Source organism: Opisthocomus hoazin, chromosome W (assembly GCF_030867145.1).
Source record: "Opisthocomus hoazin isolate bOpiHoa1 chromosome W, bOpiHoa1.hap1, whole genome shotgun sequence".
Taxonomy (NCBI): Eukaryota; Metazoa; Chordata; class Aves; order Opisthocomiformes; family Opisthocomidae; genus Opisthocomus; species Opisthocomus hoazin.
Window position 1 is genome coordinate 20,347,245 of NC_134453.1, and position 22,857 is coordinate 20,370,101.

A 22,857-nucleotide genomic window follows, 5' to 3' on the forward strand; every position below is an offset into this window, starting at 1 on the left:
CACTTGGCACAACAATAAGGCTGGACTGACGCCAACAGCAACCTATCCTGCAATTTTCTTCATCCTCAGGAATTCTGATGCGTTCAACAGCATTATCTCAAAACACACACACACAAAAAAAATCACATTATCAAGTGAAATATGCCGCTACGGTTAAGCAGGATGACTCTGCTGCTGTCAGGTAGGAGAACAAACTGACACATCATACCAGTGTAATGTCATTCCCCATGCCTGCTCCATCGCATCCTCTAGCCACACTTCGAAACCAGCCACACACAGCAGAAGGATCTCAAGATGCCAACGATAAACAGCACTGTAAACACCATAATAGACATTTTCAGTGCCAGAGAATAACAACTTTGCTGTCACCATGAGATTAAATTTATAGGCAGCCCAGCTGGCATGCATTCCTAGCACAGACTTCAGCCTTCCACACAAGCACCTTCAACTCAAGGTATTTTATCCAACGCTGCATATGCCGATACATACTAATGGCGAGGGTAAAAGCACAACAAATATTTTACTGTAAGTCACAACTGAAGCAGTCACAGCCCATGCACAGAAACTGAAAGATCCCACCACCCCATCCATTTCCTCCATCTGTCTGCATGAGACTACAACCTCCTGCTTCTCTGTATATATAGTGGGAAAGTTGGACACTGAGAATACAACTAGAAAGAAAACACAATTTAAGGTATGCAGAGCTACTGGGCTTTTAAATGCCCTGAACTGAGCCATGATTTTAATATTCTGTACCAAAATCAACTCCATTCCTTCATTTGCACATCAAATAAACATTATAACAGACGTGCAGCCATTAGGCCAGCACTAGTGTCTTCAAGTTAGGAAAAACTCTTAAAAAACTGGAGAAGAGCTACAAGAGTGATAGAAGGGAAGGAGAACCTGCGCTGCAATCCAACAGCGAGGAACTCGACTCGTTTATCCCATCAGGGAAAAGACTCAAGGCAATGGGATTATTTTACTAGTGCTCTTTAACGGGTGCTGATAATGAACTCCTCTGCCCAGAGGATAAAGTTCTGATGGTTGGAAAAAAAAACTAGAATAAAAATTGGAGTATTTTCAACTGTGCTGGGGGGATATTTTAGAACGGAAAGACTCAGTAGAATCCGCAACAGTTATTCCCAGGTTTAAAAATCTCTAATCCAGATAGGATATAGATATTTTTCAGATGTGATTTTAAGTGACTGAGCTTGTTTGTTACATTCCTGTTTCCATACGAAATAGAAACAAACTGGAATTCAACATCTGTGTTTACAGAAACCCAGCGGGAATGAAAACAGCCCATGAAACACAGGTAGAGGCAAGCGGAGCAGGTTATGCAACGGCCAAGCAGCACAACCTCCATCTCTGGTACCTACACTGGTACTTCTTGCATCCCTTGCTCATCTCTCTTCAGGAAACACCTTTGAAGGTGCTTCAACTATAACAGCATCTGCTTTGAAGGATCTCTGGGGAAGACGTTCAGTAGGAAGCACTCACGATGGCTTCAGCCCTTATTTAAGTGTCACGCTGGAACCAACTGCTTATGATCTCTTGCTCCAATCCTCCCCTAATCTTACAAGGAGAAGATGATGGCATTTAGGATTTGCCAAGCTTTGAAGGAGTTGGCCAAGCTTTGAATCATCATAGCTCATCAATTGAGATTAGGTGCTACCGAAAGCCCTGGGAAGAGCTGTTGGTACTCACCCAGATCTGATGTTTTAAATTATCGCAAAATGGAATAAGAAAGGCTATTCTAAAATTAAGAAGTCAGATAGAAAAGCTATAAGGAGGAGATTAAAAGATGTTTTTTCAGTAACAAAATCATAACTAAGATGGATTTGCAGAAGCTGCAGCACCAGCTCAAGTTGATAAAGTTAAAGCTGTCACCTCATTCTCGCTCTGAAGCATCTGATGACTTTGGGTATCATTTCCAGAGCGAGCGCATCCCACCACAACCACAGTGCGGTCTTGCTAGTGAAGGTGGAAAGTGTTTCTTGCGCCTGAGTTCAGTCTCACAACACTCCCCATGCTGTTGGTTGTTATCAGAACTACTCAAATATCTCTATTAGATTTTTTTCTTGTAAAGTGATTTTTGGTTAACTGAGCATTTCCAGGAAGGAAACTGGTCTTCTCCATCTTCCCTCTGACAAGGAACCACAGGGAGCAACTGAAAGCTAATGTCAGAAAAGGGAGCCTGCACTGCTTAGTAGAAAATATTTATAATTAACCCATTTATTGTCATAGTAAAGTACATGGCATTTGCTCTGCTGCAGGCACTTCTATGACAAGGGAAAGCTTTTGCTTTGTTTTCATGCTTTTTGAAAGCATTTCTTTGGTCATTAAATCACCCTTTCTTCCAAGCGCTCGAAGGGGATTTGCAATCAAGAACAAAGAAAAGCAAGTTTTCCCCAGCTGCATCACCTTCGAAATAAAGCATCTTTTCAGCCTCTAAAAGCTTGTGCTGCAGCCAGCTACTGAACTGAGCCCTGTGCCAAAAAAACATCTTCTAATTTGGTGCTGGAGAAAATTGCTGACTCCATACGTCCCTGTGCAGGTGCAATACATGTGCAACGAGTAACTGCTTTTCCGACTCTTGGTGCCGCTGAGAGCCAACACGCATACGGACTGAGCACCCTTTTGAGAAGCACACCCCAAAACCACATTGCAGCTGTGCTAGGTGCTCAGATTAAGCTATCTTGACCATACAGTCCCCACAGCTTCTTGCCTGAACCCACCATCCCAGGGCTTACCCACAAGGGGCTGTTGGCAGGGGCAGGTGCTGCTGGGTGAAGCACCCTAGAAAAGCCTCGTCTGGGCACTATTCCACCATAAAATGCCCAGCTAACCCCAGACTTTTTTTTTTTTTAAATCTTCAAAAGAAACCCTTCTTCAGGTTGTCACACAAAAAGCACTATTCTAGAGTAACAGCTGCAAACCAGCTTTTTCTATGCAAGTATTGAGTAGAAAAGCCCTAAGTTTTTTTTCCAATCTCAGGATCAAAGAAACCGCCTTCAGTTGTTGGAACAGAAGAAGAAAGATCACAGATTTAACCTGAGCAGCCACAAGCATTTGCAGCAGGAAGCTGAACCCATACCTTAGTGCCTTAGCTTATGAGAAGGGGTGTGAAGGTTATTCAGAATGAACCTGACCAGTAAAGAAATTCAGGGTAAAAGGTTAATTTTCACTATTTGCAAAAACCCTCTACACTCTGAAGTCTCTTTTTGCCACTAGAAAGCTTTCTTGAACGATGGCGGCAGCGTTGGGCCACCTTCACCTCAAGAGATCCAGCAAGCTTAGGAGTACGTATGAAGTGGGGGGGGGGGGGGGGGGGAGTTAAGTCCACATCACAGCTCCAAACCCTAAAAAAGGGTTGTTACAATCAGCCTAGCTGGTGTTGGGGCAGTGCCTCTGCTTGGAAGGGATGAGCTGGTCCCCACGCAGGTCGTACTCTGCACGTAGCTACACCACCAGCCACTATGACCAGCTGCAATGGCCACGGACCACGTGGCAGATGGGCTGAGGAAGGACGTCTTCCTAATATTTACAGCATCTAAGACAGTCTTCTCCAGTATTCTTGCATTAGACACCACAAGGAATCATTGTATATACATGAAGCTCTGGCATAACCACGGTTATTCAGTGCCTTTATTTCAGATGGGTCTGGGTTTGGGGAGTTTCTTCGTGGTTGGCAGCACAAAAGGCACCAAGACTGGGCATCCCCACAACATCCTTCTCTCTAAATTGAAGAGCCATGGATTTGATGGGTGGACTGTTTGGTGGATAAGGAATTGGTTGGATGGTCGCAGCCACAGGGTAGTGGCCAACGGCTCAATGTCCGGATGGAGACCAGTGACGAGTGGAGTCCCTCAGGGGTCCATACTGGGACCAGTGCTGTTCAATATATTTATCAATGACATGGACAGCGACATCGAGTGTACCCTCAACAAGTTTGCAGATGACACCAAGCCGAGTGGTATGGTTGAGACACCAGAAGGACGGGATGCCATCCAGAGGGACCTGGACAAGCTGGAGAGGTGGGCCTGTGTGAACCTCATGAGGTTCAACAAGGCCAAGTGCAAGGTCCTACACCTGGGTCGGGGTAATCCCCGCTATCAATACAGGCTGGGGGATGAAAGGATCGAGAGCAGCCCTGCTGGGAGGGACTTGGGGGTACTGATAGACGAAAGGCTGGACATGAGCCGGCAATGTGCGCTGGCAGCCCAGAGGGCCAACCGTATCCTGGGCTGCATCAAGAGAAGCGTGGCCAGCAGGTCGAGAGAGGTGATTCTGCCCCTCTACTCTGCTCTGGTGAGACCTCACCTGGAGTACTGCGTTCAGCTCTGGAGCCCTCAGCACAAGAAGGACATGGAACTGTTGGAGCAGGTCCAAAGGAGGGCTACAAAAATGATCCGAGGGCTGGAGCACCTCTCCTATGAGGACAGGCTGAGAGAGTTGGGCTTGTTCAGCCTGGAGAAGAGAAGGCTGCGGGGAGACCTGATTGCAGCCTTTCAGTACTTAAAGGGAGCCTATAGGAAAGATGGGGACAATCTTTTTAGTAGAGACAGCAGTGACAGGACGAGGGGTAATGGTTTTAAACTAAAACAGGGTAGGTTTAGGCTGGATATAAGGAAGAAATTCTTTACAATGAGGGTGGTGAAACACTGGAACGGGTTGCCCAGAGAGGTAGTGGAGGCCCCATCCCTGGAAACATTCAAGACCAGGTTGGACAGGGCTCTGAGCAACCTGATCTAGTTAGCGGTGTCCCTGCTCGCTGCGGGGGGGTTGGACTAGATGACCTCTAGGGGTCCCTTCCAACCCAAAACTTTCTATGATTCTATGATCCTCCTGACATGAGGCAGTCTGTGCTCCTGCAGGGATGTCTGCCTGCCCTTGCTGCCCCATGACATGGTTAAAAAGCAAATTCTAGGGGCATTCAGTGACAAAAAGACAAAAAAAAAAAACACTAAAGAATAGAAATTAAGTCTTTCCCCTTCAGATTTGTGAAGGGCAAGCTTTAACCAGCATGACCACCTACGCAACACGAGACGTGACAAATACATGTACCTTTCTCAGTAGGTCTTTCTCCTTAACGTAGCTGTCTTCCACCACCTTCCTCTCACCATGAGCTTTTTCAAGCTCCAGCCGGAGGCGCTCTGTCTCTTCTTGCAAGCTGACAAGCTGGTTGCCGTCACCCTGGTGGCTCTGCTGATATTGCACCAGCTCCTTCTTCAGTTTTTCCACCTCGGAGGAGTGGGCAGATGTGAACCTAGAGAGCTGCTCGTTCAGAAGTTTGTACTCCTTGTTCTGCAGCCAACATCCCAAAAAGAAGAAAACAAGACCATAAGCAAGATCAATGCATGCACTGATGCCCTACAAAAGCGACCGTCAAAAATCCTTGAGCATGGTGGGTAACAAACTTCCGATAACGAACATTTCTGTAAGTATGCTAATAAAGCTCACAAAGCTAAAAATTCCAGAACTGTGACAAAAGCTCAAGAATATTTTGGTAACCATTATAAAAGCATTTGTTAAATTGATATTACACTTGAAGCAAGGGCAAATAACGCTTGACAGCACCGGCAACCAGACCGAAAACCCGACACTTATTACAGCTTCCAAACAATGTCGTTTAATGCAACTGGTTTGCAATTTTTTTTTGGTCTGTATTATGGGGTTTGCAGCTTATCCTTTTATTCCTGACTCCTATGCTCGCAGGAACCTGGGGCGACAATGCACTGTAGTGTAATTGCAGCCTTGAGCACAAAGAGCTCCCTAAACCCCAGCCTTAAGGCACAGTCTCTTTATTTGCTCAGATTTTCTCTTTTAAAGCACTTAGCAATGATTTTCTCCCAAGCCTTGAGACCTGAAAAATCAGCAGCTTTGATTTTTGTGGTTCAAATCAAAGTCAATGGCAACTACATGGTGACTAATAAAACATCATCATTATTAGCCAGCCCCAGAAACAACGAGTTTACAACAGACCAAGAAATTCAGTGAAGAGCCAACTAAGTAGCTTTGCTAACGGCAGGTAGATAACCACGAGAGCAAAGGAACCATTTTGAAATTTAAAATGTAGTCTGCTTTTTAAAGTTTCCTTTTTGAAAGCTTTCAATACAGCTTTAAAGATCTCGGCTCATATCACTCACTGGACAACAAATCCAAAAGGCTTTCCTTTCCCAAATGGGACTTTGGTGGATATTTCACTTGAGCATCAGAAATACCAGTTTTGGTCTTTCCTGTGCTTGCTGGAAAATATTTGGCAAGAGACTGTTGTCCAGACCAGATGAGCGTCCTGGTAATCTGCAACTTAGTCCTTTGCTGTTTCTCAGAGCTTTAGTCACCAAACAGAATCACACCAGCTTGTGAGAAACTGCTCCTTCCATCCAGAAGCTTTTAGTTCATATGGAAGCTAAGAAAAACTTGATGTGAAGAAGCCAGAAGACAAAAGTCTTAAGAGACACAAACGCATCATTTAAAAAAGTCAATGGACTAGGGAAGTCCTGATATACAATTTTTGACTGGTCAAGATAAGCAGCAAAGGTGCAAAGTCACAGATCCCGAGATGCAACTTCTTCCTCCAAGATGTTCACCAGAGTCAAGTAAGCGAGAAAAAAAAAAAAAAAAATCAACATAAAAAAGGTATGGTCTATCTCTGCAAGAGTTACAGTCTCCTGCTAGCTCCCATATAACGGAGTTTTCAAAGAACTTTACAGCCTGGAAAAGAAAAGAACCACCCAGGAAAGTAGAGAATTTTACCTTCTAGGTCTAACACAGGTTTTTCCAGACCAGGCAGACCCCTGTGCAGATGCATGGTGAGTTGGCAGATACTGAAATTCCCACCCACCCTTAGGATCAGTCTCTATTAGATCTCCAAAACGGCTCGTAGGATCGTTTCTTCTACCATCGTTATGATCACAAGTAAATGAGGGTCATGAACATCTTTTCCTTTGCTCCCTTGTAATGAATTACCAATGAACACCAAAATCCAGCGTTCATGTGGTATTAAGGAATTAACACTTCTGCAATGACCAAAGCAATTTACACAAGAGATCCATTTGGAGAGAAAAGCTTTGCAGAGAACGGCAATAATCACTCCGGTTCAGCAATCCCTGCTGCTTCCCCCAGTCTCTGATTGCTCTCCGACACACAACGTTTCACGGCTTTGTCTCCCAAGGTTTATGCATATCATTTTACACACCAGCCAACTGAGATTTCAGTCCAGACCTAAGATAAATGCACAGGAATGCTTTTTCTTGTTGTTAGCTACCAGAGACATGAGAGAGCATTTACTGTCTCATACCAAAATTTCTCCTTCCCCTCTACTCTGCCTTCTCCTTCCCCTCCACTCTGCCCTGGTGAGGCCCCATCTGCAGTACTGCGTCCAGTTCTGGGCTCCACACTTCAAGAAAGATAAGGAGCTGCTGGAGAGAGTCCAGCGGAGGGCTACGAGGATGATGAGGGGCCTGGAGCATCTCTCCTGCGAAGAAAGGCTGAGGGAGCTGGGCTTGTTCAGCCTGGAGAAGAGAAGGCTGCGAGGGGACCTTATAAATGCTTATAAATATCTGCAGGGTGGGTGTCAAGAGGATGGGGCCAGACTCTTTTCAGTGGTGCCCAGCAACAGGACAAGGGGCAACGGGCACAAACTGAAGCAGAGGAAGTTCCGTCTGAACATGAGGAAGAACTTCTTCCCTCTGAGGGTGACGGAGCCCTGGCACAGGCTGCCCAGGGAGGTTGTGGAGTCTCCTTCTCTGGAGATATTCCAGACCCGCCTGGACAAGGTCCTGTGCAGCCTGCTCTGGGTGACCCTGCTTCGGCAGGGGGGTTGGGCTGGGTGACCCACAGAGGTCCCTTCCAACCCCGAACATTCTGTGATTCTGTGAAATGGCCGGTCCCTACTACAATTGGAGATGGCTCAACAGACCTCGTTAAACTTGAACTTGTTTTATTTTAAATCATTATCCAGCCCAGCAGAGCTGGGACACTCCTGGTTTCAACCGAAGCTCCAGAAACCAACTCAGAATTTATTTTGCTACCGATGGCAGATTTAACAACTTCATCACTACCATTACTGAAAGTCGTTTTCTTCACAATAAATGCTCACAGAGACCCTGCCGCTTGCAGAGGGAGTGCAGGGAGCTCAGAGTCGAAATATTGGCTGCATGAACACATAACACTAAATCAAGTAACAGCTTTAAAAGTGTCTCAGGCAGCTATAGCATACACATTTTAAAAAACTTCACTGAAAAGAACCAAAAAAAAAAAGGAAGTGGTCCAATGTGGATAAAAAAAGTGGTCCAGTGCTGATACTTCGCAGCAAAACAGATTTAAGCCTTTCTTGTGTGTGCAAAAAATCCCTCACCTGATTTAGAAACAGAGTTAAAAAGACCCAGTTACAGATGCTGGAGCGTGCAAGCCAAGGCTGCCATACAATAATAGGTTTCAGTGTTTATAAAGAAAGATCTTCTCTTCCTCAGGGGCACATGGAGTATTGCATCTCTATTCATGCATGAGCTAAAGTACCAGAAACAGGAATATTTTCTTCCACGGGTAGTCAGAAAAACCACACAACTGCAGCTCTCCAGGTTATCTGCAAATCTGTTTTTCTTAAAAAGTTACTTGGCATTTTAAAAGGTCATGTTTATTGATTCTCAAAGGCTGAAACCAAGATACCTCAGGGAAAATATGATGCAACAAACTCACTGCTGACAGGAAAAAAATCCAATGCACTGAAAAGAAAGTCCACTGGAACAGTGCTCATTAGCACATCCAAAGCATCCCAGGGAAACCTGTCAGTCCTGAAGTGATGGCTAAAATTAGCTCACCGGACAGACTACCACGAGTAATACAGAGCAGCAACTCTTCCCTGCCAAAGTTACACAGAAAGCATCAAAGCAACTCCTTCAAAACGGGCTGCGCAGAGACCGAGGGAGATCAAGACGAAGCTCCAGCCCATTATTTCTGCCTGCTTAGAAGCTCTCCGTGTCTCCTTCCCTAAAGCAGACCTTTCTGCCGCTTTCATAAGCTGCGACAGGAAAGCCAACATTAACCAAAGATTTTTTTGTTTATCATTCCACCCTCACACTTTTCCCAGCAGTAAATGGCAAGGGATTAAAAACAAAAAAAAATTAATACAGCTGCTCCATCGCCAAGTCCAGCGGCTCAGCAGACCTAATGCAGATATTCACAATCATTGCACAAGTCCAGCCCAAATATGTGGGCCTGAAACAACTTGTCCTAATTAATTCCACCAAATACCCTCCAGATGAAGGGTCGCAGCAAACAGGTTTCTGATATACTGATTATATATAACCTTCTGCCTACGGTTTTCTGTTCCTAAGCTACAGTTTGCATGCAAAATCAAAGTATGCAAGCTGGCTTTTTAAAATTAAACACACCGGTATAAAAGTCAGAGTCCACTGCGGTGCACACTTTGCAGCCAATTCATACAGCAACGAAAGCGGCTGGCAGTAATGCAAATCTCCGGGAGTCTTGACTCTGCAGTATCTGAGCCAACGCAGAGTCATAGAATCATAGCATGGTTTGGGTTGGTAGGGACCTGAAAGATCATCTGGTTCCAACCCCCCTGCCATCAGCAGGGACATCTTCCACCAGACCAGGGTGCTCAGAGCTCCATCCAACCTGGCCTTGAACACTGCCAGGGAGGGGGCAGCCACAGCTTCTCTGGGCAACCTGGGCCAGTGCCTCACCACCCTCATGGGGAAGAATTGCTTCCTAATATCTAATCTAAATCTGCCCTCTTTTAGTTTAGAGCCGTTCCCCCTTGCCCTATCACTACACACCCTTGAGAAAAGCCCCTCTCCATCCTTCCTGTCGGTCCCTCCAGGCACTGGCAGCTGCTCTAAGGCCACCCCGGAGCCTTCTCTTCTCCAGGATGATCAGCCCCAGCTCCCTCAGCCTGTCCTTGTAGGAGAGGTGCTCCAGCCCTAGGATCATCTTCGTGGCCCTCCTCTGGACCTGCTCCAACACATCCATGTCCTTCTTCTGTTGGGGGCTCCAGAGCTGGACGCAGGACTCCAGGTGGGGTCTCATGAGAGCGGAGTAAAGGGGCAGAATCCCCTCCCTTGACCTGCTGGCCACGCTGCTCTGGATGCAGCCCAGGATACGGAGTCATTTCCCATCACTTTCATCACAAGACCTCTCATGTCATAGAGTGATGGGAGAGACTTAAGGCTGCGAGGAGACGGTGTGTGATGTATCACAGAATGGTACGGGTTGGAAGGGACCTCTGTGGGTCATCTAGTCCAACCCCCCTGCCGAAGCAGAGTCACCCAGAGCAGGCTGCACAGGACCTTGTCCAGGCGGGTCTTGAATATCTCCAGAGAAGGAGAATCCACAACCTCCCTGGGCAGCCTGTTCCAGGGCTCCGTCACCCTCAGAGGGAAGAAGTTCTTCCTCATGTTCAGCTGGAACTTCCTCTGCTTCAGTTTGTGCCCGTTGCCCCTTGTCCTGTTGCTGGGCACCACTGAAAAGAGCTTGGCCCCATCCTCCTGACACCCACCCTTCAGATATTTATAAGCATTTATAAGGTCCCCTCGCAGCCTTCTCTTCTCCAGGCTGAACAAGCCCAGCTCCCTCAGCCTCTCCTCGTAGGAGAGATGTTCCAGTCCCCTCACCATCCTTGTAGCCCTTCGCTGGACTCTCTCCAGCAGCTCCTCATCTTTCTTGAAGTGGGGAGCCCAGAACTGGACACAGTACTCCAGATGGGGCCTCACCAGGGCAGTGTAGAGGGGAAGGAGAACCTCCCTCGACCTGCTGGCCACACTCCTCCTAATGCACCCCAGGATCCCATTGGCTTTCTTGGCAACCAGGGCACACTGCTGGCTCATGGTCAACCTGTCGTCCACCAGGACACCCAAGTCCCTCTCCACAGAGCTGCTCTCCAGCAGGTCCGCCCCAAGCCTGTACTGCTGCATGGGGTTGTTCCTCCCCAGGTGCAGGACCCTGCATTTGCCCTTGTTGAACCTCATCAGGTTCCTCTCTGCCCAACTCTCCAGCCTGTCCAGGTCACGCTGAATGGCAGCACAGCCTTCTGGTGTGTCTACCACACCTCCCAGTTTGGTGTCATCAGCAAACTTGCTGAGGGTACATTCTAACTCTTCATCCAGGTCGTTGATGAAGAAGTTAAACAAGACTGGGCCCAGTACTGACCCCTGGGGGACACCACTAGTTACCGGCCTCCAACTAGACTCAGCGCCGCTGATGACAACCCTCTGAGTTCTGCCATTCAGCCAGTTCTCAATCCACCTCACCGACCACTCATCCAGCCCACACTTCCTGAGCTGACACATCCCAAACATAATGATAAACTGCAATTACTGATAACTGGTACTAGGAAAAAGTAGGTATCCTGACTCACAGAGAACATTTCCCCTGCCTGTAAAAGGGCATTTTAAGGATATGGGTGGATGTGAATTTCTCCACTAATATTAGCGGGCACACTGGGCTCTACTCTAGTACTCTATCAAGAGTAACTTACTCATGTTAGTGTAGGTGAGAACACCCTCCTCCTAAGCGTGTAATCCAACTATTATTCTGTAGCTCATTAACGATATGTGGCATTTGATGAAGACCTCTCTGTGATCAAGCAGTCACAGTAAGACCATCTAGACATCTCCACAGGCTTCCATCACTTCCATCGTGCCATCTGACACCTCATCATGGCTCTTACTTCTGAACAGTTGTTACATCCAGTAACACAACTGTGCTCAAACTACTCTGCAAAGTGAGTATTTACCCAATTACCTTTTACCTTCCAGGTAACATGACTCACAAGATACATGGTTCAGTACAACACACCGTGGCAGACGCTCCGTATCCTCAGTCGTTGCAAAGCAGAAAGCATAATGGAACAACCCAGCCCAAAGCCTGTTCGACACATAGATCTCACGCGGATCTGGCTTGGGTTTTCAAGCAACAGCTTTCAAAATTGCCATCTTATCTTCCTCTCCGCATCCTTCTGGGCAGTTCTCACAACAATTACAATACAGCTTTTGCAGCTTACTGAGCAAGCTCTTCAGACAGCAAGGTGGAGACCCAAGATCCAAGTACATCTGCACTTCGATGGTGGTGTCCCACCCTTACAACTGTCTGGCCAGCAGCAGCAGAAGGCTGACACCACCATGACATCCTTCCCAGACATCACAGTAAGATAAAATCCTTCCCAGGAAGGACAACAGAGGAGAGGTAGAGCAGAAGCAGGACCACACTTGTCCCAGCACAGCTCGGGACGTACCTGCTCATCGATTTTCCTTTGAAGTTGGACCACCTTGTTCTCCATGCCAATGTTGAGCTTCTTCAGGTGCTGTGCTGAGCGGGCCTCAATCTTCAGCGCCTTCAGCTCCTGCCTGGCTTTCATGCATCGGTAGTAGCACTGCAGGGTGATGGTGGCACCCCTGACCTGGCGGAACCGAGTGCGGGCCAGCCAGCCGCGGGCGTACTTCTGGAGGATGGTGGCTTTGTGCTCCGCAAGGACCTACAAAACACGGGCAGAAATGGGACAATGAAGGGAGAAGTGACCTGTAGCAGTGGCCCTGGTTTGGCTGCAACACAGCACTCGACACTTCCCAATCTGCCTTGAAAAGGGCCTCTCCTCCAAGCAGGAGTGTCCTGATGGAGGCTGTTATTCTGCATCCTCTTTCATAGATGGGAAGGGGTACTTCAATCCACCCTCCTGGGTGGTTTCTCCAGTCACTGCGCTCAACTGATGCAGGCAGGACACATCCTGTCCTCTGTTAGCAACCACGCTGCTCTCTAAAAAGAGTCAAGACCTGCTTGGTCAGTGAAATGACAGCATTATAGAATCATTAAGGTTGGAAAAGACCTCTAAGATCATGAAGTCCAACCATCAACCCAACACTACCATGCCTGCTAAACCATGTCCCCAAGTGCCACATCTACATGGTTTTTGAACACCTCCAGGGATGGGGACTCCATCACTTCCCCGGGCAGCCTGGTCCAATGCCTGACCGCTCTTTCAGTAGAGAAATTTTTCCTGAGAGGATATGATCCTGGCTGGTGAGCAGGGGACTCAATGGGGACAGCAGACATCTCGGCTTAAGTGAGACTTCATGGACCACCTCGGAATAGTACTCAGATCCACAGCTAGCAGAATAAATAGCCATTAACAGACACACCAGCACTTAGTGTCCTGGTTTCAGCTGGGAAACTCACTGTCCCTTCAGCATCAGATATTTTTTTTTTTCCTGATAATTTATACTGCAGATAAATACTGCCCTGGTGGAATTTCTTATCATACAGATAACCTTCAAACAAAACCCTGGAGTCCTTTCACTACAGTCTGCAGCCAGTTCTCTTGCACGATTCAATTTCTAGAAACTTGTATCTGGTTCTGTGAAACTTCTGGCACTTCTGCATTGGATTTTTCCCCCCAAACTTTCAGCAATCTTTTCAGTAGGTGGCAATTCATTTCCTTTCTCTAAAACTGAAGGCTGACGCATTAGAGATACAACCAGCACGTTGTTAATAACTTACTTTTGTTGATCTATGCTGCAGTATTACGAGGAAAGAAATACCAGGAGAATTTGAAGATTACAAGACACTTTGCTGTTATTAATCTGGGATAAGTTTTATCAGAAACGGTACTACATCAGCTTCTCTTACAAATCTTTTGTTGCACCCTAAGGCTTTCTCAGCATTTGCAAATTCTAATTCAGAATAAAGTGGTTGTGTGAACTTAGGATGCAGTAGGAGTTACTCTGAAATGAGCTTTGTATGTCTCCAGACTTTGAATTCTCACAGACAGAGATGGCTGGGGTGCCCAAAGAGCAAGAAGAAACCCCACTGCATTGCCTTGGGGACCTATTCCAGCCTTACAGCGAAGTCTTGGTGGGCACTGGGCATGCCCTGACCCCATGGAGCATCACCTGCAGCTCTGCATCTGTTGCTGAGCATGAACTCACACCTATATCCAACACCTATATCCAGGTGCTCCAGAGATTAAGGATGTTCAGATTTCAGAGGCCTGACCTTCAGCCACTTCTACACCCTCTTAAGATTTTTGGGTTGTCTCGAATCACAGAGAATTTAAATGCTGGACCAGCTGCCTCCCCTGCAGAGGCTTTCGATTGAAAAAACAGATGCTGAAAAAGCAGCAGCAGCACAACACCAGCATCCAGCTGCTCTGTTTCAGAGGACATCCCTCATCTCGCTGGTCCAGGTAACCTCCATCATCTCCAGGAGCAGGCTCTACCCTCCTGGCTCATTATGTCTCTGACTTGTTTGAGTACTCCCGTGACCACAATCAGGCATAAATGTAGGCATGACTACCAAAGTAGGGCTGGATCTGAGGAGCGGACAGAAGATTCCCCAAAGCTGTTCTCAGTTTCCTGACAAACGATTTCTCACTGTATCACTTGCTGTCCTCAAACCTTTACTTCCTTGCTTTCAGTTCCTGGTTTGACACAAAGCTAATGGAGAGAACTAATTAAAGAGGGATCTATACCAATAAACGACCTGATGCCTTCCACGACAGATCCAACTGATCTTCCTCCCATGCTGGAAACAGCATCTGCAGCACGGCTCAGACACAAATTCGGTTTGCCAGGGAGGTTTCTGCAGAGCATGGGTTAGATCAAGTGACATTTCCAGATTTCCACAATACCTTCCGGCATCCGAATGACTAAATTCATTTAGCTGCTCTGCTGAGGTGCTGCTGCCAAAATCATTTTTGCTTGCACAGCTTTAAATGGCAACACTTGCCATCACCGTGTGCTCTCCAGAAACACTAGAGGCAGTCAGCCACAAGAAATACATTGTCATGCTATGCCAGCGGAGATCAATATAAAGGCTCTTCCTACTCTTTTCTAATGCAAAGACACTCTGTGGAATCATACCTTGCGATAAATCCTCCTGACAAACATGCCCCGAGCAAAAGCCTGAATGGTGACGGTTGTGTTGCGGACCCTCTGGAAAGCTCGGAGGATCCGCAGCATTCGGTACTGCTTCTGCAAGATGATTGCAGCTTTCGTCCTCCTCAGGTGCTCCGCAAGTCTGCAAAGTACAGGGGAAAGGTTAGCAGTAAAACTAAACCCCACTTCGTTCTGTCCTAATAAGTTTTAAACTTGACAGAGAGAAAAACCTTTTGTCCAAAAGCAGCCTGATGGTATTCAAGAAAGACCATGCCAGCAGTAGGGCTAAGAAAAGAGCAGCTGGTGGCATGTGTCCATTAGAACAATGGGAACACCTATGCAATCAGACAGCGTCCATGGCACCCAGGAGCACTGGAACCAGAAATCAACACACCTCATTATTCCTAAACAGCATTAAAACCAAGTATTTTCCAGATTTTCCCTTGATTTGAACTCTGCCTTGCGTACTTGAGCCAACCATCATCCAGGTTGGCTCCATCACTTCCCTAACTATAAAAAGCAAACGTCGCACAGGTTATCTACCAACTCCATGAAAACAGCAGCAAATTGATTTGACATTTAAACCCATGTGCGCTGATTTGGCAACATTCATGAGCAGAGCTCCAAGCAATTCACAGAGAGCAAATAATGAGGGATGTGGTCAACCCCATGCCATGTTACTCCCATTCTCCAACTGAATTCACATTCAATTTGCTGGTACACAGGTTAATAAATGCCCATAAAACCTCCATTTAATTTGATAATTAGCTTGTTTTGCTGAATTTATGATTCATTTATTGCTCTCAGCCTGAAGTATTATATAGTTGATCCATTTCTTTATTTTGTGAAAAGCATATCAAAACTAAAAAAGCCACATCAGATTGGCTTATATATTCTCTTTGTCAAGGCCAACAGTTTCTCATTAGGACCCACTGAACCAGAGTTTATTGAAGAGGACAAGGGATGGTCCGTTTCTAAAAAGAGGAGAAAGCAGTCATTCAGATGACATCCATCCCTATGAAACCAGCGTAAAGAGGCGAACCGAAAAATCACGGTGAAGCAACACTGCAGCTGGTGGTTTTTCTGCTGCTTCCAGCCTCTCTTTTAGCTCATACCCCGTCACTTCGACATCACCAGGGATTCCTCCTCCCCTCCGTAGAGGGATGGTTGGCTGATACCAAGTCAAATATAGAGTCCAAGTCTGTAAATGTGCATGAAGGACCCACCAGAGAGGCTCAAGTTAATCACCAACTCCCTCTTTTTCTTAACTTTCCTCTGTTTGCTTGAGACTTGTTTGCCTTGTCTTCAAGTGAGCTGTAAGACTGCCCAGAGGGACCTGCAGCCATGAGCCTAGAGGAGGACACAGACCTCTGAGGACAAGAAAAATTTGCGCTCAGGTTTAAATAAAAGTCACCAAACTGCCCAGCTTTGCTTATGTGAGACCGTCTCATCCCTGGATTCTCCATGATGCCAATCCCTTTCACAAGTGCAAATACCACCACAAATTCAGTTAGCATCTCTGATGTTCTTCCAAAATACAGTATAATTCAGAGGAAATCCTTGGAAGGAACATGGAGGTTCTTCACCTTCTGCTGCTCCAATAATTGATAGAAATCAACACTCCACTAGCAATCAGTAGAGAAGTGACTGTGCAGGAGCCTTGTAGAAGACAGGCAGCATCTCACGTTGCCCAACTGCAAGCAGAGTTAATCAGGCTGCAGATTAGCTAGCAGCACTTCTGATGGGCAGATGCTAACACAGAGCCAGGGAGAACATTGCTGCTCAAAACCAAGCGACACAGCTTCTCTAAGCAGAAAACAAGAAGGGAACCAAAGTTAAAAGGACCCAAACCTACTCCTTGTTCCTACCTGCGAAGTGCCTGAAGCCAGTTTGGCTAGATGCAGGAGAACGGCAGTGTTTGACATGAATAAGGGGCACAAAATGCAAGGTGACCTGTGGGTTGGGATGTTATAACATCGCTTTACTGCTCCCTCACACCCACCCCACCTCTGCTGCCAGCAGCCTGCTCTTCAGTGAAGCACTATCTGCAGAAGCCCCAGCAAGCCACAGACACGAGGAAGCTTGAGGTTCCTGCACACAGAGAGTTAAACATTGAGCTCTGTTACTCTGTACTGTAAATAGCCCCATTGTTAGCAATTTGGAGAGACTCTTCTCATTACAAAGGATACAGTAATTTAATTCTGAGTACTCCCCTTGGAGTCCAAGGAGGCACAAACTTGGTCTCTGCAGAAGAAGAGTACATCTCAACTAGCAAAGCGCTCACCAGCTGATCCAAACGCCCTTTGCCAGAGGTAGTCCCAGAAGAACATCAGCTCTGTGAAACACTTCCACCTAAATATCTCAGAGTACTTCAGTCATCTGATTATAACCTACCTGCCTATGCTATAACCCTGCCCAGCACCTCGAAATTAAATTAATATAGATACAAAATCAGTTTGAGGCAAAGATTTTTCATCTCTTGCCCCCAAATAAAGCTGGAGAGAGGGGTCAGGAATAAGTTCTGACTTCAGCGCAGAAACATTCACCACAGTGGTACCTATGTGCCCAACGTAGGTCTTGTGTTCCCAGGGCTGAAAGGCAACACCCCATGCAGAGCATTTTTGATGTTTCCCCTATGAAACCCCCAAGTTTAAGGTCTCCAAGATGGAACAGATTGAAAATACAAGTGCCCCAAAGTGGTTTTCCGCTCGACCTCCCAGCTAACCCTTCCTCAGAGTGCTTCCTAGGACCCACCTCCGCGCCAGGTGTCCACGCGTGTAGCGCTGGATGACAATGGCAGCTTGTCTCAGCCTTTGGTACTCGACCCTCCGCAGCCAGCCCCGCACAGTCTTCTGAATCATGATTGTGGCAGCTCTGAACTTATCTGCTCGCAGTTTCTCCAGATATGCCACCTGGCCTGCACGGAAAAAGATCTTGGTACGTCCAAACTGGAACTTGTCTGGATCCTTTTCAAAAGCATAAAGGAAACTAAATTTAATTAAGGCAAACATTTTTTTTTTCAGTCTATGTTGCTCAGTAGATACAATTTTTAAAAAAACCCACTCTGAATCAAATTTATTAGCTCAGCTCACATCTCTAACTGGGTGATAAAGGTATTATTAGACTCCAAACTACTTGAGCTTCTACATACCCACTGAGGAATACAGCACTAGGATTCAGTCTTAAGTTCCATATATTTATATAAATTCTGAATATTTTTTGGTTGGTTGGGGTTTTTTGGTTGTTTTTGGTTTTTAGTTGGTTTTTGGTGGTTTTATTGTGGGTTTTTTTCCTTTTTTTTTTTTTTTCTTCAAGTAAAATAGAGCAATGCAATCCTAGAGGACTTCAGGAAAAGAATTCTGTCTCAAAAAGATTAAGGCTTACACCTGCCAAGTCATACATGTGTTGCAAATGGCTCTGAAGCGACGACAAACACTTGGTGCATAAGGAAAATGGCTTTTGCGCAGAGGAACCCAACTGAGTAAATCCCTCAAAATCCCACGAGGAAAACAAAGATCAAAAATTAAAACCTGGCTAAGATGCTGTGCGCTTTCCGGGCTGCTCAACAGCAAGACGACGGGAAGAAACTTTTGCATATAAGAGGGGAAAGTCGCAATCTATAGGGACTTGCTACAATTTTGTGGCCATTGAAATGTCTCCCACACATCAAGATAGGGCAAATCATTGCATTTTTCTCTGATTCATTTCTGCAAAGAGACATTTAACAATGGGGTGACAGAACCGACTGACTAAGGTTCACGATGTTGTACACAGTATCCAAAGCTGGACCTCTAAAATGTGCTCCAGCTACGGCTAGCCAAAATATGCAGGAGGGGTCGGAGGGGTGAGTTTTCTGGAGATGGCCAGCTGTTCATGTAAAATCAGTGATAAGAAACTCTGGACTTCACCAGCACCGAAATGGTATGTTCAGCTTGACTGCAATCAAGAAATCCCAGGTCACATTTGCCCTTGCTACCTCCCTGCAAGGCTATCTCACTTTGGAAAGCCCCAGGCTGCCTAGGCTGAATAAGCACCTGCACGAGCAGCAGTTGAAGTAGAAGCAAGGAGCATAACTCTGATCAAACCAAAGTCACGAGCTCTCGTGCTGTAAAAATCACTGCCAAAAACTCAGTCCCAGCTCACCTTAATGAGGTCTTCCAATAGGGTCTGACAAATCTGCTTCTTGTCGTTCTTAGAGAGGTCTCTCTTTTTCATAAGAACACGGTATCTATTGAAAAAGTCATGGTAGGACCATCTGAAAGCAAAGCATACACAGGATTAGGCGGCACGCTGGGCATTATTTCCTTAAAGTAAAGCATCTGGAGTCATAGACGAGTCAAAATATGAAACTCATACCTTGGCATCTCTCACCACTACCCTCCGCATGAATCAAAGCCCCCTGGAAGGAGATAGGCCACCCCAAATCTGCTCCCCAGCCTCAGCCCTCCCCTGCCACCGAATGACCTCATCAGGACACTTCGAGCCTGGAACAGAAAGACCAGGGATCACCTTGTTTTCACTCCTCCTGCTGTGCTTCCCAAGCGGCTGCATTTTACCAGCCAAATGCAACAATGCTGTTCCCTTCAGAAATTACATGCTAATTTTGAAGAGATCGTGGATCTCCTGATGCAGTCAAAAATTTTGATAAGATGGTAGAGCATGAATCACATAGAAACTCCTCCTTATTTTGCTTTTCAAGCTCTGTTGAATATGAATTTGAATTAATTAATTAATCCCTCCATGTTGAGGTCTGTAGCCGAGACCCTTAAAAAACCCACAAAATCTGTGGGCTCTGAAAAGAGAAAGCAGCCACTTGGAAGATGCTTCCTTGTCACCAGCAGTGAAGTTTCCAAACGCACAACCCCCATTGAAGGAATTGGAGTACTGTGTCTTACTGCTAGGAAAGACCACCTCTTGCCACCGCTGTTGGATGCAGAGCCTGCAGACTGGATCCTGAAATTGGTTCAACATCTGCCAAGTTTCAGCCTTCTCCAAATGAACACAGTGAGTTATTAGACCTCTTAAAACCTGAGTTTTTAATTAAAACACTAGGCGTTTCCAGCAATGTTGAGTACAGCCATCGTTATTTCAAAAAATACACATAATGGATGTCAAAGGAAGATGGGAGAGAGCTGCAGAGGTTTTGATTTCTGCCCTCACTCAACAAAACCATCTGCGAGTCTGATCCTCATGCACATGGATGCTCTGGCAGCCAAGATGAGAATATGAAGAGCAGCCATACAGAAACATCTCCTCCTCTGCCCGGCAGCCCCACGCATGCCTTTATTTTTGTGTTATTGCACCCAATTCTTCCTATTTTTCCACTTCCAAAGATTCAGAGAAGGGGCTGGAAAGGCCAACTAAATCGCAAAGGGCCAGAGCGATGCTTGTGATGGGTCTTTATACTTGGCTGGTTGGGGCTTGGGCGAGACATCACACCACTCGGGCACCTCCCATGTTCAAGGACTGCAGTCTCTGTGAAATACTTCGGCTCTAATGAAACTTCTTGAAGGCTGGAAGCTGTGATATTTGTTAAGATAAGCATGCCAGAAACATAGTATATATTTCAAAACACATGACCAACAGTTTCGCATCAGTCCAGACAAATGCAGCAGGGGAGGAATGCCAGTTTGATTAAAAGCAATACTCTAATTAAAAAAGCACAGTAGAAGAAAATGTTTACAATGAGAATGAAAGGAGAAAAATGAAAAAAAGAAAAGAGACTGCTAAGGACTGGAAAGTGCCACACAACTCCTTCATGGCCACACTGCACCCAGGACACCAAAGAATATGGGAATGGCACAAACTAGAGAGAATCCTCAGCACTGCACCCGAAGCAAAATGTAGGATGGAGGGCTCCTGGAGACAGAAGCAAGAAGGAAACTGTGATCAGAGGATTTCCTGTGCTCCGATTGCTCAGAGTAGCTCCGGAGTATCCAGGTTTAGTGAATATTTCATCCTTATCTACCTTGGCCTAGTAGGGCCAAGGCTGCCCTCCTCAAATGACTAAAAGTACTGGATTATCTCTAAAAAAAATAAAATAAAATACCTGCTACAGGGAGCTCTCTCTGGGGTGAGGTACAGCAAAACTGAACAGCAGGATTATGCAAGACTACGGGCTTGTGTCATGTAGGGTTTAAGCTTAAACTTGCTTTCTCTTTGCTTTCCAGAAGCCTTCATTTCATAATTCCATTCCCTGTTTTGTACCTGCACCTTAATCCTTCTGCTTTGTGCAAATAAAACCTGTTCTCATTTTAAGCACATCGGAGGCTTTACGTGGCTCCAAATCAAACGCGATAGAAGAGGCCGAGCAGGCAGTGCCCCAGGCACGCAACCAAGTGTGCGATGCTGGGGACCTCCTCCCTGGCTCAGGCATTGCTCAGGCCAGGGAGAGCTTGGTGGAGGGAAAAGAGAAGGAGGGAATATTCCCATTAACCTGCCAGAGTCCCTTTAGGGGCTGATATTATTAACTGCTAGTATTTGGAGGAAAAAATCATCATCTGCAGGTGCCACCCGGGCTCCGTCAGCAAAGAGCAGATGACGAAGAGGTGACACGCGTAACCATGGGCACAGGTCCAAGTTGTGCAGAAAGCAGCAAAATCCATCATCTTCTCGCACTGAGACAGAGATCCCGCAGATCAAGAGTCAGATACCCGCAGAAATTACTTAAAAATAGTCCATAAATCACCGCAGAAAGGAGCTTTCTTCAGAGCCTGTTGCTCTCATTTTATGTGGTTGTAAAAACCAAGTTTTCTACTTGTTTCCACCTCCAGTCCAGCTTTACCATAAATAGCTTAATTCACTTCTTGGGATTAAGTCTCATATGAGGCATTAGAAGTGGCAGGGAATACGCTCGCTGATTGCTGCTGGGGTGTTTCGCTGGGCTGATGGCATCTGTAGCCCTCTACCCACATCTCCTGGAGGTTCACAGCCAAACGCAGCACCCCCACAGCACACGACCAGCTCACCCTCACTGCAGTGAGGTCGCTCCCGCCACCCTCGCTGGTTTAACAGGAGGTGACTGCCCTGGGATCACAATTCCTTGTACTGTTGCCCACAGAATACGAAAACAAAAGCTCTGCCGCACTGGGGCTCAGCTGGTCCATCAGGAGCTCCATCAGAATATTTGCAGTCCCAGTTTAGGAGCAAAAGCAAGCTGCAGGGGTTCATAGGTGCTGCAACAGGATTCCCCCAAGAGAAAGGAACAATTCAAGCACTCGGATTTAATGTAACATGCCCGGTTAAACCACTTCAGGTCCAAAGCAGTATGAAATTACCTTACAACTACATGCTTTGAGAGAAACAACATGATCCCTTGTGAGAAGTCCCTCTCCATCCTTCCTGTCGGCCCCTCCAGGCACTGGCAGCTGCTCTAAGGCCACCCCGGAGCCTTCTCTTCTCCAGGCTGAACAGCCCCAGCTCCCTCAGCCTGTCCTCGTAGGAGAGGTGCTCCAGCCCTCTGATCATCTTCGTGGCCCTCCTCTGGACCCGCTCCAACACATCCATGTCCTCCTTCTGTTGGGGGCTCCAGAGCTGGACGCAGGACTCCAGGTGGGGTCTCACGAGAGCGGAGTAAAGGGGCAGAATCCCCTCTCTCGCCCTGCTGGCCACGCTGCTCTGGATGCAGCCCAGGACACGGTTGGCTTTCTGGGCTGCCAGTGCACATTGCTGGCTCATGTTGAGCTTCTCGCCCACCAGTACCCCCAAGTCCTTCTCCTCAGGGCTGCTCTCAAGCCACTCTCTGCCCAGCCTGTACTTGTGTTTGGGATTGCCTTGACCCACGTGCAGGACCTTGCACTTGGCCTTGTTGAACAGCTCTAAATTAAAAGAGGGCAGATTTAGATTAGATATGAGGAAGAAATTCTTCCCCATGAGGGTGGTGAGGCCCTGGCCCAGGTTGCCCAGAGAAGCTGTGGCTGCCCCCTCCCTGGCAGTGTTCAAGGCCAGGTTGGGTAGAGCTCTGAGC

General features: G+C 46.7%; 1 protein-coding gene across 2 annotated transcripts in view; it reads right to left on the reverse strand.

The window, feature by feature from the left end:
* LOC104335612 (unconventional myosin-Vb) overlaps nucleotides 1-22,857 on the reverse strand; it is a 177,919-nt gene that overhangs the window by 43,425 nt on the left and 111,637 nt on the right. For both annotated transcript variants that reach the window (XM_075446518.1, XM_075446517.1), the window contains exons 18-22: nucleotides 19,035-19,146; nucleotides 17,646-17,857; nucleotides 14,877-15,033; nucleotides 12,257-12,496; nucleotides 5,068-5,307 (exon numbers count right to left, since the gene is read on the reverse strand). In XM_075446518.1, the coding sequence (XP_075302633.1) occupies nucleotides 5,068-5,307; nucleotides 12,257-12,496; nucleotides 14,877-15,033; nucleotides 17,646-17,857; nucleotides 19,035-19,146 (961 nt within the window). The remainder of the gene's footprint in view (nucleotides 1-5,067; nucleotides 5,308-12,256; nucleotides 12,497-14,876; nucleotides 15,034-17,645; nucleotides 17,858-19,034; nucleotides 19,147-22,857) is intronic.